Here is a 17,025-nt window from a genome sequence, read left to right as displayed (position 1 = left end):
GCCGTGCAACCGGATGGGACTATACAACACGGTAGGAAATTAAATGAAAAAAAAGCATGTGTATATTCTATAGAGTGCAATGATCATGACGGGATTGATACTGATTTCTTTTCTTTTTTCTATTACAAATAGTCTATGGAGATCCCCAGTGTGCGCCACCAGCAGGGCTGACCGTCAATGATTGGCCTGGTCTTGACGACATCCTGGACGCGTCCTGGAATTCATCGCTGCTGGAACATAGCGACTTCACTCCAGCTCTGTGGGTCGACTCTCCAGCTACATCCGTAGAGGCTACCACCAGTGCAGAGCCTGTACAACACCACCAGCCTGCAGGCCCTGCATCTGGATCCCTACACGCCATTCAAGCCCCTATCTGCGACTCTCCGTGTATCGTGAGTCCCATCGCTCATGAGGTAGCGGTGCTGCGGCTACCAGCCGGTCCCGCAATTGCTGATGGTGAATACTGGGCTGTGCCGCAAGATGCTAAATGGCGTAAAGAATTTGCTGATAAATTAGCCGTGTTAACTGCAACGGTGGCTGTAAACTCCTCAGCCATTGATCGTCAGATTAAACGTGGTGACAGTAGACATCAGGCTCTCGAAGAGCAGACGAAGCAGTCCTTCAGCGCTATCAGGCTCGAAAATGCGCGTGATCGGATGATTGCTAAATCCCCAAACACTGAAACCAGTAATGGACTTGCAATTGTGGACCTTCAACGTAAGCATTTTGCGGCCGCGGTAGCTGTGCGAGGCAACACGCAGGGCATAGCGAAAATTAGCTCAGTAGAGGCGTTAAGAGCTTCTAAAACCGCTCGAAAATTATGGTTAATGGAATCTACTTGCAAAGCTAACCTGGATGCCTATAGGGCATTGTGTACCGAGATGTCTGTGATGAGTGACACAGTAGCAAAGCTCTCGTTGAATGCTATTATTTGATTTGTGTTTTTGTTTTTTTCTTTTATCTTGTGGAGAGGGTATTTTTTTTTGTTTTAAACTGCATGTAATAAAACTTTTTTTTCATTTAATACCTGACTAATTAACGTTTTTTTTTTTTTTTTAAATATAATTTTTATATATATATATATATATTTTATTTTATTTTCTATCGGCATTAAAAAAAAAAACTATAGCCGTACACCATGCATAACGCCATTAGCCCTAGAAAAAGGAAATTCAAATCTATAGACGGTAATCCCAAGAGACGGCGTAGATCTGATAGTGGGGGTAGCATTATGGATTTAGAACTTGAAGAGATGACAATGCGGTATGACGCAACCGGCGATACGTCTCATTTGTCGGGCATAGGCCATGTGGTGGGTGGGGGCATGTATGCAGAAGGTTGTTTAGACAGGCGGGAAATATGTGTTGGCGTAGATAGAACTAGACGGGTGTTAATTGCAGCTGATGCACGGGGTCGTAGCATGGCTAATGCTCTATATCAGGCAGCACAGATAAATGTTTCGAACGAACCATGTCTAGATGACGTGGTGGGGCTAGAGGCACCAGGAGATTTAGACACAAGGGGTGTGTTGTATTCGGGGGGAAACACACGAGATGTACTTAACGCTGTCGGGGGGCGGTTGGATAGTGCACAAGAGAGTCTATACATATCCACACAGATCGATGTATTGCAGGGGTCGCAACGTGATGAAGGGGTTGGCGCGGGTTTTCAGGACCCCCCGGCCGCGGCAGGGGTCCCTATAGAGTCGAGGGGTGTGGTGTATGTGGGGTCAAACACGCAAGATGTACTTAACGCTGTCCGGGGATGGTTGGATAGTGCACAAGAGAGTCTATACATATCCACACAGATCGATGTATTGCATGGGTCGCAACGTGATGAAGGGATTGGCGAGGGTTTTCAGGACCCCCCGGCTGTGGCAGGGGTCCCTATAGAGTCGAATATACAGGTCGGTGGTGGTGGCGGTGGTGGTGGCGTGGGGGGTGGCGGTGGTGGCGGTGATGGCGATGCTGTTGTTGACGATGATGGCGATGCTGTTGTTGACGATGATGACAGTGGTGACGGTAGCGGTGTGGGGGATGGAGGTGCTGGTGATGGTGCTGCTTATGATGGTACACAGGTGTCTGCTGTAACGGGGGAAGATAATGGCGAGTTGCATACCAGATTATTTCCCCGGTTTAACGGCTTTGAGGTTAGACAGTCCATTGACCTGAGAAGTATATCCCTTGCAAATTTACAGGAGGTCCCTGATTTGATCAGGGAGAGACTGTCAGATGCCATAACAAGCTGCTCGCAAAGTGCAGCCGATGGTAGTGTCTTAAACGTGGTGCTGAGAGGTCCTTCATTGGCCTCTGATGTACAGGCTGTGCTCGTAACGGGTGACGATTACAATGAGGATTTGTTTATGGAGCATATTAGCCAAGTCATACAGAGCAACGACACAGGTCTGACGGATGATGTGCTAGAGCTGGTGGTCACAGGGGTCCACAACAAACGGGGTGGGGCACGTTTGAAGTTAAAAAACATTCCCTATGATGAAATCATACACAAGAAGAAGCTAAGTCTCTACACCCCGAGTAATACTCATAACAATTTGTGTTTCTCACTATGCATGACACATTTTCTGCATGAAGGGGTAACCGGGGGTGACACAGCGTCCGAAGAGACTAATTTGGAGGCGGCTCGCAAATTACACAGTGATCTGGGGTTTGACCCGGATCACTCTGTGGGTTTCTCGGATGTTTCCAAATTTGAGAGACATCTAGATGTTAAAATCCTGATATTTCATCATAATGACACATTCAGGAAGCTGGAGATGTTCCAGACACATACAGCCCAGCATCCTAAAACAGTATGGCTGTACCTCCATGATAGCCACTATCATTGCATAGAGAACAGAACGGCATTCTTTGGTACGGGATATGTGTGTGAATATTGCTACAAGGCCCATGAGGGAATTCTATTACACAAATGCCCGATCCATTGCAATGTGTGTCTGACAGTGTGCGATAGACTATCAGGTCGTACGATAAAGTGCAAGGACTGTAGTCGTATATGCCGCTCGCTGGTCTGCTACAACACACACAAGAAGCATTCTGCCAAACATGACATGATACCTTGTGAAAAGCTCAAATACTGCGATCGTTGTTGTAGACAGTATATCATATCGAAGAAGAAGAAGAAGAAGAAGAAGAAGGGGGTGGGGGAGGAGGAGGAGGAGGAGGATGAGGAAGGTGACGATAATGGTCACGTATGCAGCGATGCAAAGTGTCGTAACTGTGGGGAGCCGTTGCCCGATGATGGAGTACATGATTGCTATATCCAGCCGTACGACATGAAAAAGAAAAAGAAACGCGGGGGTGGTCGCGGGGGTCCATCGGATGACTCTGATGTCGACGTTCCGCCTAATAAATACATATACTATGATTTCGAAACGCGCATGCATGATGGTCGTCACGAAGCAAACTGTGTGGCAGCTACAACGTCTGAAGGCATAGAATGGTATGCTACAGGTCTAGGTTGTGTAAGCGAGTTTGTGAAACGCTACAGAAGAGGGGAGTATACGTTGTATACATTTGTGGCACACAACGCGTCGGGCTTTGATAACTATATCGTCCTGGATTACATGACCAAGCAGGGTATTAAACCCACTTTAGTCATGAAGGGTAGCAGAGTCATTTTGATGCGTGATGACGCCTACCATCAGAGATGGGTCGACTCGTTTAGCTTCTTGCCCATGCGATTGGCTAATGCACCGGCGGCGTTGGATTTTGATGATATGTTAAAAGGTTATTTTCCTCATAAATTCAACACACGGGCCAACGAGTCTTATGTCGGTGCCTACCCTGAGATCTCATATTATGGATATGATTCCATGACTAGCGATCAAAAGACAGATTTCGCTATTTGGTACAGATCTGTGCGACACAAAAAATTTGACTTTCAGAAACAGCTGCGTCTCTACTGTGTCAACGACGTGAGGATCCTATACAAGGCGTGTAGGATCTACAGGGAAAATTTCATAGAGTGTGCCACTATAGACCCCTTGTCCTATGCCACTCTGGCTTCGGCGTGCATGGCCACCTTCAAAAAGTCGTTCTTGAAGAAAAACGTCCTGGCACTGACCTACGAGGGTGTCTATCAGAAAAAGCAAAAGTCGTTCTCATGCGCATCCATCCAGTGGCTTGAATATCTATCCCACTCCAATAACATGGAGATTCGGCATGCTCTCAACCATGGAGAGGCTAAATATGGACCATTCTTCCTAGACGGACATGCACCGTCTATAAACACAGCCTATGAATTTGCAGGATGCTTTTATCATGGGTGTGAACAGTGCTACAACGCTGGCCACCAGAACCCTGTCCTCAGGAAGACCTATGGCGAATTGTGGGTGCAGTTTCACCTCAAAGTCGAGGCTCTCAAAAGAGATCATGGTTTAAGAGTTGTGGTCATGTGGGAGTGTGAGTGGCACCGTCTGAAAAAGACCAATGCTGCAGTGCAGGCATTCTTGGCTACTCTGAAAATACAACCTAGGATTGATCCTCGCGACTCTCTCTATGGGGGTCGCACCAACGCCATCAAAATGTATCACAAGGCCGTGCCCGGCGAGAAAATACGCTACTATGACTTTACCTCTCTCTACCCCACAGTACAGGCCCGCTGTCCTTATCCTGTAGAGCACCCCCAGATCATTTTCAGGAATTTTGGTCCTTTGGATGGGTATTTCGGCATCATCAAATGCACCGTGTTGCCCCCCAGAGGTCTTTACCATCCTGTGCTCCCCTATAGGTGTCATGGAAAGCTGATGTTTCCCCTCTGTGGTACATGTGCCACTGAGCTCAATCAGACAGACGCGTGTCATCACAGCAACGATGAACGGGCTCTGACAGGCACCTGGGTGACTTTTGAGCTACAAAAAGCGGTCGAAATGGGTTACGTGTTAATCCAAATGCATGAGGTGTGGCACTACCCCGAACGGTCAGAGACTCTGTTTAAAGGGTATGTCAAAACGTTTCTCAAGCGTAAACAGGAGGCTTCAGGATACCCCAGCACAGTGGACACTGCGGAGAAACAGCGAGCGTATGTGCAAAACTATCTGGCAAAGGAGGGTATACAGTTGGATCACAACAACATGTGTGTGAACAAGGCCATGCGTAATTGCAACAAGTTGATTCTAAACAGTCTGTGGGGTCGCTTTTCACTACGCCCAGACCTACCCACGTGTGAGCTAATTTCTGACCCTGAAAGGTTCACTCAGCTCATGTTTAGCGATAGCTATCACATTAGCCACTTTTGCTTTATCTCTGATGAAGTAGCCCTTGTACAATGGAAACATGTAGATGCACGTCTCGCGAGGGCACGGGATGTCAACGTGATTGTGGGGGCTGTAACCACCGCCCATGCCAGGCTCATGCTCTACGATCTTCTAGACAAACTACAGGAACGTGTCCTCTATTGTGACACAGACAGCATCATTTTTGTTTCTAAGGAGGGTGACTGGGTACCCCCTTTAGGCCCTTATCTGGGCGACTTGACCGACGAGCTAAATGATGGTGATCTGTATGGTACCGAGCAGGAGGATTACATTAGCGAATATGTCTCAACAGGTCCTAAAAGCTATGCATACCACACCCGTGCCCACAAGTCTGTCGTCAAAAGCAAAGGGGTGACTTTAAATGCAGCAAATGCTGAAGTGGTCACCCAGCAGACCCTGAAATGTCTATTGGATGATTTTGTCAACCATCGGCCTCAAACCCTCGACATCACCACCACCGTAGATACCATCCGGCGAGATAAGACTAGGTTTCTGCTTAAAAATGCTACGGTAGTTAAACGGCTTAGGGTGGTTTACAACAAACGCAGGGTCTTCCCCGACTACACCACGCTTCCTTACGGCTATTAACCATTTTGTTTATTGTTTTTTTTCTCTTTTTCACATGATCCATGTTTTTTCTTCTTCTTCTTTTTACATATTGTTTTCAAATGATCCATGTTTTTATTCATTTTATATTTTTTGAGGGGGGTATGCATATTGTGTTAAGAATTGTTTCATGTTCATGCTATTAGCTATTTTGTTTTTATTGTTTTCAAATGATCCATGTTTTTATTCATTTTATATTTTTTGAGGGGGGTATGCATATTGTGTTAAGAATTGTTTCATGTTCATGCTATTAGCTATTTTGTTTTTATTGTTTTCAAATGATCCATGTTCTCTTCTTTCATCTTTTTTTTTATTTTAATCATTTTTTTTTATTTTTTTTTATGCATCATGTATTAATGATGAATGACTGTGCTAATAATCATGTCGGTGTTAATAAAGAATGTTAACTGTCAAATGTTTCACGGTTCTATGGTCACAATACATCCGTCCATCAGAGGGGGTGCACGCAGACCGCAGAGATGGCTGCTGTACACACAACGTTCGACCCTAGACTTCAACACCCGTTCAGCATGGTAGTATCGGGACCTTCAAACAGCGGCAAAACCTACTTTGTCAAAACAGTCATTGAAAATATGGATCGGTTATTCTCAGAAAAGATTGAAAATATAGTATATGTTTACTCATGCTGGCAGCCCATATATGATGATTTGCTTAAAATAAGGAACATTCACTTTGTAGAAGGGATCCCCAAATCTCTATGTGATGATGCAATCTTACCAGTCCATACTAGAAATCTGCTCATTATTGACGACTTGATGAACGATGCATGCAATAATATAGAGGTTCAGTACGTTTTTACCAAATATGTACACCATCGTAATCTCAGCTGTATGTATCTGGTTCAGAATTTATTTATGCAGGGTAAAACCAGCCGTACAATTAGTCTAAATACCAATTACATGGTTTTGTTTAAGAACCCTCGTGACAAATATCAGATTATGTTGATAGCCAAACAGATGTTTCCATGCAAGACAAAATATTTTCTAGAAGCCTTCAACGACGCTACCGACATGCCTTACGGCTATCTGCTTGTAGACTTTAAAGCCATGACCCCGGACAACATGAGACTTAGAACAGATATATTGTCAGACCGACATGTTGTATACACTCAGAGAGTCAAAGTGATTAGCCCAAAAGACCATGTCCTCACGTATAAGTAGAAACCGTGAGCGTCTTAAGCAGCTATATAGCGCCCCTCCGGCTCAGCGTAAAGTTATCCTCAGGACAGCCAACGCCGACTTTATCAACTCGCTGTGTGAAATAGCCTTGAACATTTTACAGGGCAAAATACCTCTGACTCCACGCCAGCATACGAAATTGCGTAGACGAAAGAAGGACCTCAGAATACTCGCCAATAAAAATGTACTAATATCTAGAAAGAAAAGACTAATCAATCAGACTGGTGGATTTCTTCTACCCCTACTGTCTGCGGCCATACCGTTGTTTACAAGCCTGTTCTCAAGAGGCGGGTGATTATAATGGATCATACGCACAAGATGTATCTAGTTCCTCAACATCAACTCGATGCCTTAAAGCATACCCAACCCAGGGATTCTGTTAGACAGACTGCTGAAAATGAGCTGGATAAGGCCATTGCGATGGTGTTGAACACTCCCGATACAGACCTATATGAAAAAGCGGCCAGGTACGGAGCGGTCCTACAGCGTTATCTATCCATGATAAAACAAGGGCAACGCGAACACGGAGAATTAACTCTGTCACTTGCTGAGGGGGACCCAGTTCATACGCCTATGTCGGCCCGGCATGGTGTTGATGACGATGATGGCACCGGCGATCATATTTATAAGGATATAATGAAACATATACCCGTCAGAAGCAAGAGCAATACCAGACATATCCTGGACTCTTTAAAGAAATCTAAAAATGTTTCATGGACGGACAAGGGGGAGATCATATTACGAGGCGAAACTATTAAGGGGTCCCATATGTTTGATTTGTTAAAGAATGTTACCGCCCCTTACCATGTTGTCGAATCTGTCAGACCACAGGGCTGGAATGTATTTCTGAAATCTTTAGCCAGTAACAATATACCACTATCGTCTATCCCTAATAAGCAGCTCAGACAAACTGTAAACATGTATAAGCATAGTCCCGTCACTACGGACGACAATGCGATGGCCTCCGTCCCTGTCTCGTCTGATAAAAGGAGGAAACGCAAGCAGCCATTGTCATCTAATACTTCCCCTGGAATGCATATGGCCGGGTGGTTACCATTTTAAATCATGTATCTAAATGTATGTTTTATCCGTAAAAAAAAAATAAAAGAAAACAGTACGACTAAAATGTAATCAAAATATTGTATTTTTTATTATCAATACAGAAAACAAACATAACAACACGTGTTACATGTTACATCCGCATACACATGACTGCACACACGTCATATCATGTTCATTACAGACATTAGGTTGTACACGGTTAACAAAGTCATAAACCTTTTCATCGTTACGGGGTAAATTATCCCCATACATTTTCAAAAACTTATGATAGGATACCCCTTTTTGCATATTAAACAAGAAAAAAACACAATGATGCCCACATGCTGTACTTGACGGATCCTGGACCTGTTGTGTAGAATGAACAACATCTATACAGTGCTGATCGAGAAAACGCTGTATGGTCTCAGGAAACTCAGAGTATGAGGGAGGGTTACCGTAGGAGTCGAAAAAGTACCCCTGTTTCTCATCTGTAATATAGATGGCTAGCCAATGTGCACCGGCCATATGCGAAGGTTCGGTGTTGACCACCATCATTACAGGTCTCTGATGAATTTCCCGGGGTAGGTGATTACACGGTAACGCGCCGAGAAAATATGCCTTGTGGGCCATTTTCTGACACACTGCTGTTAGCTCTATAGTATTCATATCGCACCGACTTTTTAGTAATAGTCCAACAGCACCTGCCGTCTATTTGATATTTCTATAACAGAATCATAAACTGCATAACATATCAAATTGACCGTTGTAGCCAGTGCTGCTCTGAATCGTGCCTCTAGCCTCACATTCCCTGTTCTGACTAGCGATACATGTTGCCCACAGCCCTCATCTGCCTCAAGGTTGAAACAAAATAATGCATACCCGTCCCCGAATTCCTTATGGTTAATAGCTATTTCTCTATCTTTGAGCTGACGACCTGTAGCCTGAATGAGCTGGAAATATTCTCGAGTATAGAGGCCATTTCTAAAGTCAGGCTGAAAGGGCTTAGAGGGGTATGCTTGACCGTCGCAATATAGGGATAAGAACTCAATGCCGAAATGTTGGAATCTGAAAGGATTCCTGGCATAGCTCCCTGTGAATGCTTCGTTATTCACAAAACCTATAATAACCATCTTGGGTATTTGTCCTAGAAATAGATTATCCTGTGTGCATATACGGCTGCCCGCTGCGATGGATACATTCTTTAGACATACCCTATCAACAGGGTATTTAACGTTAGCCTGGTTTAACGCACGGGCATGTGCCAGCTTGACGCCTGGTGCTACCGATACCTTTTTAATGAAAACATTTGCAGACACTATAGAGACACGGTATTCCACAGCACCATCGGACATGAGACAGAAATCATTTTTTGCTCTAATGAATCTCATACGGAGATCAACTCCGTTAATCATCAGTTTCTCCTGAAAAAACATATCGACGTGTATAGGGGATATCAGCTCCGCTATACGACTTCGCCCCGTATATTCACTCCTTGTCGTTAAGCCTAGATTGAGACCTCCAGGAAGAATCTCGTCCATATGTCCGTGTGTGTCTTTCTGGAATAGACCACAACCAAATTGGGTGTCTAATGTTCCGTTTCCATAGTTTAGCAGGCATTCTATTATGCCTCTGTACGGATAGGTGTTTGACGACTGGGTGATAAGCCTATCACCCAGAGTAATATCTACTTGGGAGAATAACGTGCATCCTGGATAGTTAATCAGTCCAACGGGTGCCGCCGGCGCCAAGTCTGTTCCATCAGGATTAGTAATCTTGATCCTCAGGTGTAAATACGTATTGTTTAGATCCATATAGTCTTCGCTACTGGCCGATACAAAGAACTCTATGGGGCCACCATCTGTTAGCGCTGATAGCGGGGGTATTTCAATATATGTACTTTTTTCTATCGATGTCTGCGTCATAGGCAGGGAGAAGAGATCCAGTTCGCTCTTAATGCACTCGTCTGACATGTTATGTAGCAACGCCATTGTTATTCAACCCTCCTGCTATACTAGATGAATATATCGTTAGCCGTCCCTCTAAAACGACGGGCTGCCCCCTTCCTGATCCTTTTAGGTTTGGCTCTCTTTTTGATGGATGCCAATCTTTTATTCTGTTTACGACGACGTGCTGGTGCACGGGTACGCCCACATCCTATAGGCGGATACTTTGTTGCTCTTCGGGCATATACCCTCATGCCTGCCCCCTGCTGTTTGGGCGTAGATGCAGCATGGGCTATGTTGGTCATAACGTCGCCTATAATATGTTTAGCAGCAGTCTTCAGATGAGGCTTTGCTATACTAACCCCTCGCCTAAATAACGGAATAGCCATTCTAAAGAGGCTACGGAACATCCCTCCGATGCCAGCACCATATTGTGTGCTGCTACCCTCATAGCCAGGTAGCCCACTCCCTGCTTGGTTTAAATAATACTGAACATATTTGTTCTCGTCGTAAGGCGGTCTATACCCCCTCATCCCTATAGATGGGGCTATGAATGCTACTGTTTTACAGGTCTAAAATGCAGCTTGAGTATCACTTTGCCGTATGTGAATTTTATATTTGTATTCTGGTCAGACTTTAGATCGATTTCAATATCTCCAAGAGGGTCTCGGGCTACGTGTACGTAATGCGGCTTGTCGAACATGTGAATGCAGTGTCTCCTGCTGGTGTCGGTTATATTAATACTCCTTAGCAGGGGTACATAACTATCTCCGACCAGCTGATGGTCGACAATGTCGCTATATATGAACATGTTGTAACACCCCCCGTGAATATCGGTGGGATGGGGGGCATATGCTGCATACGATTTATGGGCATGTAGTTTGACACCTGTATCGAAACCCAGCATAGCAGCCAGTTTTCCTCTAAAGACGATAGATAGGTGATCGTCTCCTTCTACATAAATGCGGTTTCTAATACCTTCATGATGTAGTATAACTTTACTGCCAGGATTATGTTTGGTCCAAGTCTTGTTGATTTGTAGTAATAACGATCCGATACTCTCATAAAGCCCACCAACTAATAGACATGATGTCCTATGACCTGTTTTACCATCGTGAACGGTCATCGTAGCGTCCTCGGTAGGAAAACTATGCCAGCTGCATGGGTACTGAGCTTCAATTAGGCCTACTTCATAGGGCTGCTTGGTGTGTATAGATTTTGCTAATTTAGTTCTAAAATTCCATATCTTATTTTGCGGGTAGATCCCTGCCGATGCATTACTCGCTAGAGTCACATAGAAACCCCCAGACACCTCCTTATCCATCGTACACTCTGGTTATAATGGATTGTATGTCTCTTGTATGTCTCTTTACGCATCGACTAGTGTCTTTTCAGCTATCCACGAATTGAATGCCTCCGGCCACCCCAGCCATTTGACATATAGCAGATTCTTAGACCCCTCCCTTTTTCTATCTATAATCTTTTCTATTTTATACACCTTGTTTTTAGACACTATAACTTTTTGCAGCTCTTTCTCGTAAAATGTTCCATGGACAGGGGCACCTGCATAGTCTTGCAGCTTATAGACTGGAGGACACCTTGCAATGCGCTGCGATATTACAAAATATTCATCTGTAAACGTCTGCTCATACCCCTTTCGAAATGTAGCTCTGACTTTTGAAATTCTAACCGTGTCACCAACATCGTATCTAAACACCACCATCGGCTCTTGAGTGGTTTTGTATAGCGTATTAAACACTGTTTTCTCATTATCTTTATCAACACTGGCCGGGGTCATTTTTATCGATCTATGATATGAATGGTTATAAGCATGGACCATATCCTGTAGTTTATCCACATATCGTTTGGAGTTGGCAGCTGTTAAATATCTCCACATGCGGGTTTTCAGAGTCCTGTTGAAGCGTTCCACTATACTGGCCTTGGTCTCGTTAGATGTAGAGAAATGTTTGACATTGTACCGCTCCATCAAACGCTGAAAGATCTTGTTATAAAATTCTTTGCCAGCGTCAGTCTGCAGTTTATCGGGGGTACGCCCTTCACCGAGAATATCATCAAAAGCTTTAGCGACGTCGATAGCCCTCTTGGATGGTAACGGACGAACCCATGCATGTTTCGAGAATACATCGATACACGTCAACAGAAAATGCACACCATCATTTTCGGATGCATACTCTGCCATATCCACTAAATCAGCCTGGAACTGTCTATCTATTCCACTAACCAATACTCTATTTCGGCGGAAATGTATCGGTGCAGGTACATGCAGGGTGTAGGGATCCTGCTTCAGCAACCATTTCTTGATATATTTTAGTGGAGGTACTGCACCCTCACTATGCGCGAGGGCCGTTCTTAGTTTATTGATGCCGCCGTAACCCCCTGGTCCGGAGGGATCATAATAAGTCTTATGCAGCCGTTTATCCATGTCGTATGCATGCAACAAAAAACGAATACTGAAACACTGATCAGAGTTATCCATCCTTTTATTTAAAATGTCTGTCCACTCAAAACAATTCTCAGATAAAGTCTACATGCAGTTTTATTTTTCTGCACCATTTTACAAGCCATCATTCTAGCAGTTCTAATACCCTCGGCGTTTGAGGCATTATTCAACTTCAAGACATCCGATACAAAAGCACATATACACATGACATGTCCGACGGTAAAACAGTCACCATCGGGGAAATGGGTAAATACTTCAGCTAACATTTGATCAGTAGGTTTATCACACAAGAATTTCATGACCAGATCATTCCAGCCCTTATACGTACATTTGATATATGCATTATGTTGGACATACGTATCATTTTCTATGGCAGCATACATCAAAACGGATAGTCTATCTGATACAATCTTGCTATCCGCATCATAGACATAAGAAAACAACACACCCATTATAAACGCCACCCACCACCACCACCAGGCTTTGGTTTGCAAAATGACAATGTAGGGCGCCACATTTGTATGGCTTCATGTATCAGAAGCAGATGTTCATCGGACACACCTTCGGTGGTCAATGAATCCAGTTTTTCGGTATTATAGGTATTGCATATTAAATCACATAGATAAGATTCGACCACACCATAGATTTTTCCGGGGGACACAGTCAACCCTGTAGTCTTCTTTAGAACAGTTTCTAAAAGTAACAGGAAGGGGTGTCTGTCCAGGATGACACAAATGTCATGGTAGTGGGATTCGTAGTGATGATGTGTCGCTCCCTGTAGGCATGAATGGCGTCGTTGACTTGGGCAATCACACTGGCATCCCCAGCAGTCCGCTTGCTTCTGATGGTTGATGATGGCCACCACACAGACCCCCGTGGTAAATCGCAGAACAGCCAGCGATGCAGGGTTTAAACGGATCTGTATTGATACAGGCCATCCGTCGTCTCTCACAGCAGTGTCCACCTCCAGCTCACTGTCCTCTCCGATGTGTAGGAAGGTCAGATTCAATCCGGTCAGATAGACGGCATACTCTTGAAGCCAGTGGGGTCCGGGTTGCACAGCCTTTAAATCAGCAGTCTCCATAGCCACACCCCCACCTTGAACATGTTCATCATTGACCTGTGCTGCATAGCGTATCAAAAATATACCATTAGAATATGAAAATAAAAAACACACACACAACACCCACATATTAAAATAAGGTATAGCCTATCAAAAACACATTTAAAAAAGGAAAATAAAACACCCTTAATACTACTAGTATGTACCCTCCACCTTCTTATACATTGCGGGCATTTTCTAATGCTAGCATAACCCTAAACATACTCAAACACACCATGTACCCCATCATCAAACCCAGACGACTCAAACAGGCACATTCGGCATTCATCATCAGTTGTGCTCCATGGTTCTTCATTCGTCTTAGCCAAAGAATCAATCTCTGCAAAAATTCCACGTAGTGCAGACAGATCAGCCCACTGCATGAAAAAGACATTATCAAAATAATCAGCAGCTTCTAAAACACTGGCGCGTAGAGGAGAGCTACCGATGCAATGCATATCATAGCACTGTGGTAGCTCGTCTGTATCAACACCGCGTCTGAAAAAAATGAAATCCTGTGGTCTCTTCGTATGATAGTTTGCATCCATGCGATGAATCCTCGATTCATACTGAAAGGTGCATGCCAAACGATGTTGAATCCTCGGATCATACTGAAAGGTCCAACGGTATTCATGGGGTCCCCCATGCCATGTACCCTCGTCGCCGTCTAGCATGGGGCATAAATTCTCCAAGAAAAAATTCCACTCGTGAACGTTCATCCGCCACTCTGTAGCACAATCTTTAACTTTCAAAATAACACAGCCATCGACCCATGATATTACATACTCCAAGCCGTATTCGCCAACGTGGGTGAATGAATCCCCGGCACTCCGGTCTCTCAAGCCTAAAACAGGCCTCGTTCTTTTGAGTGGAGCATTAAGCAGTACCGCATCTCCACAACTATCGACATAGTTAGACACAGGCGTACTAGCGTTGGACATACCATCAGGCATCTGGTTTTCAATGTCCTCATTGCTCGACGCAGAGTCGTCCATGGCGGGGGAAGACAGCGGCGACGGGGTACGAGGGCCCCTATACAAACAATAAGGACTATCTGATCTATGGGTTTCTTCTGATGAGCAGTCCATGTCGAATGAAAAGAATACTGCAGCCAACTTGATGAATGCGGGGACCCTACAGCAGCCGTCGCCCCCTTTTTATACTATGTTTACGACCCGCCATAAAACATAAACAGGAAGTGTCTGTCTATACAGATCCCGCACCCCAGCGACCCCTGCAGGTTCACCACTGGCATTACACCTGTCATCCCTACACAAGGGATTTTATGACCCGTCATAAATCATAAACAGGAAGTGGCTCTTGTGAATAGGGATACCCCCCTCCACCCCCACCCTCCCCAACCGGAAGTGCGTTCAGATCGGAATGGACCCAAACAGTACATAATATCAACTACTGCTGGCAGGCCTTATTGAGAAAAGACATTCCTAGTTACAACTCACCCACACGATCAGTAGGGCTGGGAGGAAGGATCAGACCCAGGGTGAGGTATAGTTCCCGGTCCCTCTCCAACATACAATCAATCATCGCCAGACTTGCTCTCTCCCCTTTCGCCATCACCATGTCGATCAGACACCGAGCCCGGTCCGATCTGATCGTCTGGTCCTCCAACACAGTGTCCTTGTCGTCGGTACTCAACACTTCGCGCTGCCAAAGGTCATCCAGCAGACCTTTCAAAGCTGGGAGTCCGACTTTCCCCACAAATCCACTACGGATCCTTTTTAGGTCTGAAAAATAATGCAAAAGGCAATATAAAATGTACAATGCTGTAGTCAATATCAATTCGTCTTTGGCCTGTTTTGAAAACAAATAGCCTAGGCCTAGGCCTAAATACAAAGATCAAAATGAACGACTCTGTTGGTCGTGAGTGTGTAGGCCTCCTGTGGTGATGGGGTCTTGGTCGGGCCAAAGACGAAGAGTTCCTCACATGAGCCTGCTCTCTTCTTACTCTCCTCTACTTCTTATTAAAGGCCTATTGCAGTGTTTGATATCGAGCCAGCTGCTTGAAGTGGAATAAAGTATAAAGAAACTGCTCCCGCTGCGTCCACCTGTCGAGCAGCAGAAGAAACGGAACCTGATCGCCCAAATCTCTCAAGTTCAAATAAATAGCCGAATTCGAACAATATATGGCAACCACGGTAACCTACAGCAAAGTGTGCAACATAATAAAAACACATGAATAATCTATAGATGGTATGTAAAACACGGCCTACCTTCCATCGCTTACGTGGCTTCTCCCCTCTTCGATTTAACTTTCGTTTTGAAGCTTCCTCATTCTGGACGATAAGTGAGATCAGGATTCTTGGAAACCACGCCTATTGTTTCACTTAGAAGCCCGCCAAGCAGCAAACCGACCAATCACCACCCCTCACCTGTAGTCTTCTGGAGGAGGCGTCCTATCCTTATTAGGTCCATGTTCCGAGCGGAGCGACACAGACAGACATTTATCTATTCAGGGGAGGCCGTTGACAGCAGACTCCGTTCTTCAATGACACCCTGATTACCACATACAAATAAAAACAGAAATACAAATGTACAATAGATATAAACAGTCGGTCAAACAACCAGAATGACATTTTAATAAATATAAATAATGCAATGGGACGATTAAGAAAGCTATTTAAAACACAAACAATCCTTATGTAAGGTTCAGGTTGGGGGAATATTATTACTGGATTAAGTGCAAACCCATGTTTTGTGTCAGCAGATTGTCTGTAGGCCTGTTGATATAATGCAGGACTGCATATCAAACCCTCGCAGACCCCGAGGACCTTGTAATTACAGGTAAAGAGAGTTAGTAATTATGTGTACGCAATCTTTTTTGTTTGTATTTAGGCCTAAAAAGGCAGAAGGGATACGATAGTAGGCCTATTAGTAACATCATTTATTTTTTAAAGTAGGCCTTTTGTAGTTTGGCGTGGATGGGCCAAAGGACGAGCAGGAGTTGGTGTCGTTGTTGTCGTTGCATTTACAATGAATTTAGTGTAAACATGTATAGGCTACGAGCCTACGATACATACAAATAATATTAAAAAGGGGCTACTAATCGCGATTGCGCTCATGTCTGAAACCTCTTCGATCCTCTTCAATTTCCAAGGGGATAAGGCCTTGATAACTCCAGCTGGCAGTCGGATAGACCTCACTCTGAACTCAAGATGTCTCAACGAACAGAGAAACCCCATTCAATTCGATCAGCAAATACGTTCCGAGTCATTTTTACATTGAGCATGGTGAGGTTTTATGTGTTTTTATTGGTCTGCATGTCATGTGTAAAGGCCGCATGATATTCACTTCTGGCTTTAGGCTTCAATTCAACGCAGACATAAAAAGCCAAATTACACAAATGTTGTCTATTCCACAATTACTAATAACTAACTAAT

The 17,025-nt window shown here is 44.4% G+C and overlaps 4 protein-coding genes across 4 annotated transcripts in view; 2 read left to right on the top strand and 2 right to left on the bottom strand.

Moving 5' to 3' along the window:
- LOC115560690 (uncharacterized) overlaps positions 1-1,042 on the top strand; it is a 2,968-nt gene extending 1,926 nt beyond the window's left edge. The window contains exons 4-5 of one of the 2 annotated variants that reach the window (XR_003979804.1): positions 1-31; positions 133-1,023. The exon at positions 1-31 is cut by the window's left edge and continues 317 nt beyond it. Coding sequence is in view for 1 of the 2 variants with exons in the window: in XM_030380186.1 (XP_030236046.1) it covers positions 1-31; positions 133-935 (834 nt within the window). In the remaining variant the exon portion in view is untranslated. Of the gene's footprint in view, positions 32-132 lie in introns of both variants that reach the window. The other variant, XM_030380186.1, reaches the window with a different exon arrangement.
- LOC115560686 (caspase-1-like) overlaps positions 1-15,969 on the bottom strand; it is a 158,848-nt gene extending 142,879 nt beyond the window's left edge. The window contains exons 1-2 of the mRNA XM_030380178.1: positions 15,859-15,969; positions 15,088-15,372 (exon numbers count right to left, since the gene is read on the bottom strand). Coding sequence (XP_030236038.1) covers positions 15,088-15,372; positions 15,859-15,865 — 292 coding nt within the window. The 5' untranslated portion in view covers positions 15,866-15,969. The remainder of the gene's footprint in view (positions 1-15,087; positions 15,373-15,858) is intronic.
- LOC115560668 (vitellogenin-2) overlaps positions 1-17,025 on the top strand; it is a 434,163-nt gene that overhangs the window by 221,199 nt on the left and 195,939 nt on the right.
- Positions 1-17,025, bottom strand: part of LOC115560655 (uncharacterized) — a 553,265-nt gene that overhangs the window by 490,472 nt on the left and 45,768 nt on the right. The gene's annotated exons all lie outside the window — the stretch shown is intronic.

Source organism: Gadus morhua, chromosome 16 (assembly GCF_902167405.1).
Source record: "Gadus morhua chromosome 16, gadMor3.0, whole genome shotgun sequence".
NCBI lineage: Eukaryota > Metazoa > Chordata > Actinopteri > Gadiformes > Gadidae > Gadus > Gadus morhua.
Note: the sequence above shows the minus strand (reverse complement) of the source record. Positions and strands in the feature narration are given on the sequence as shown.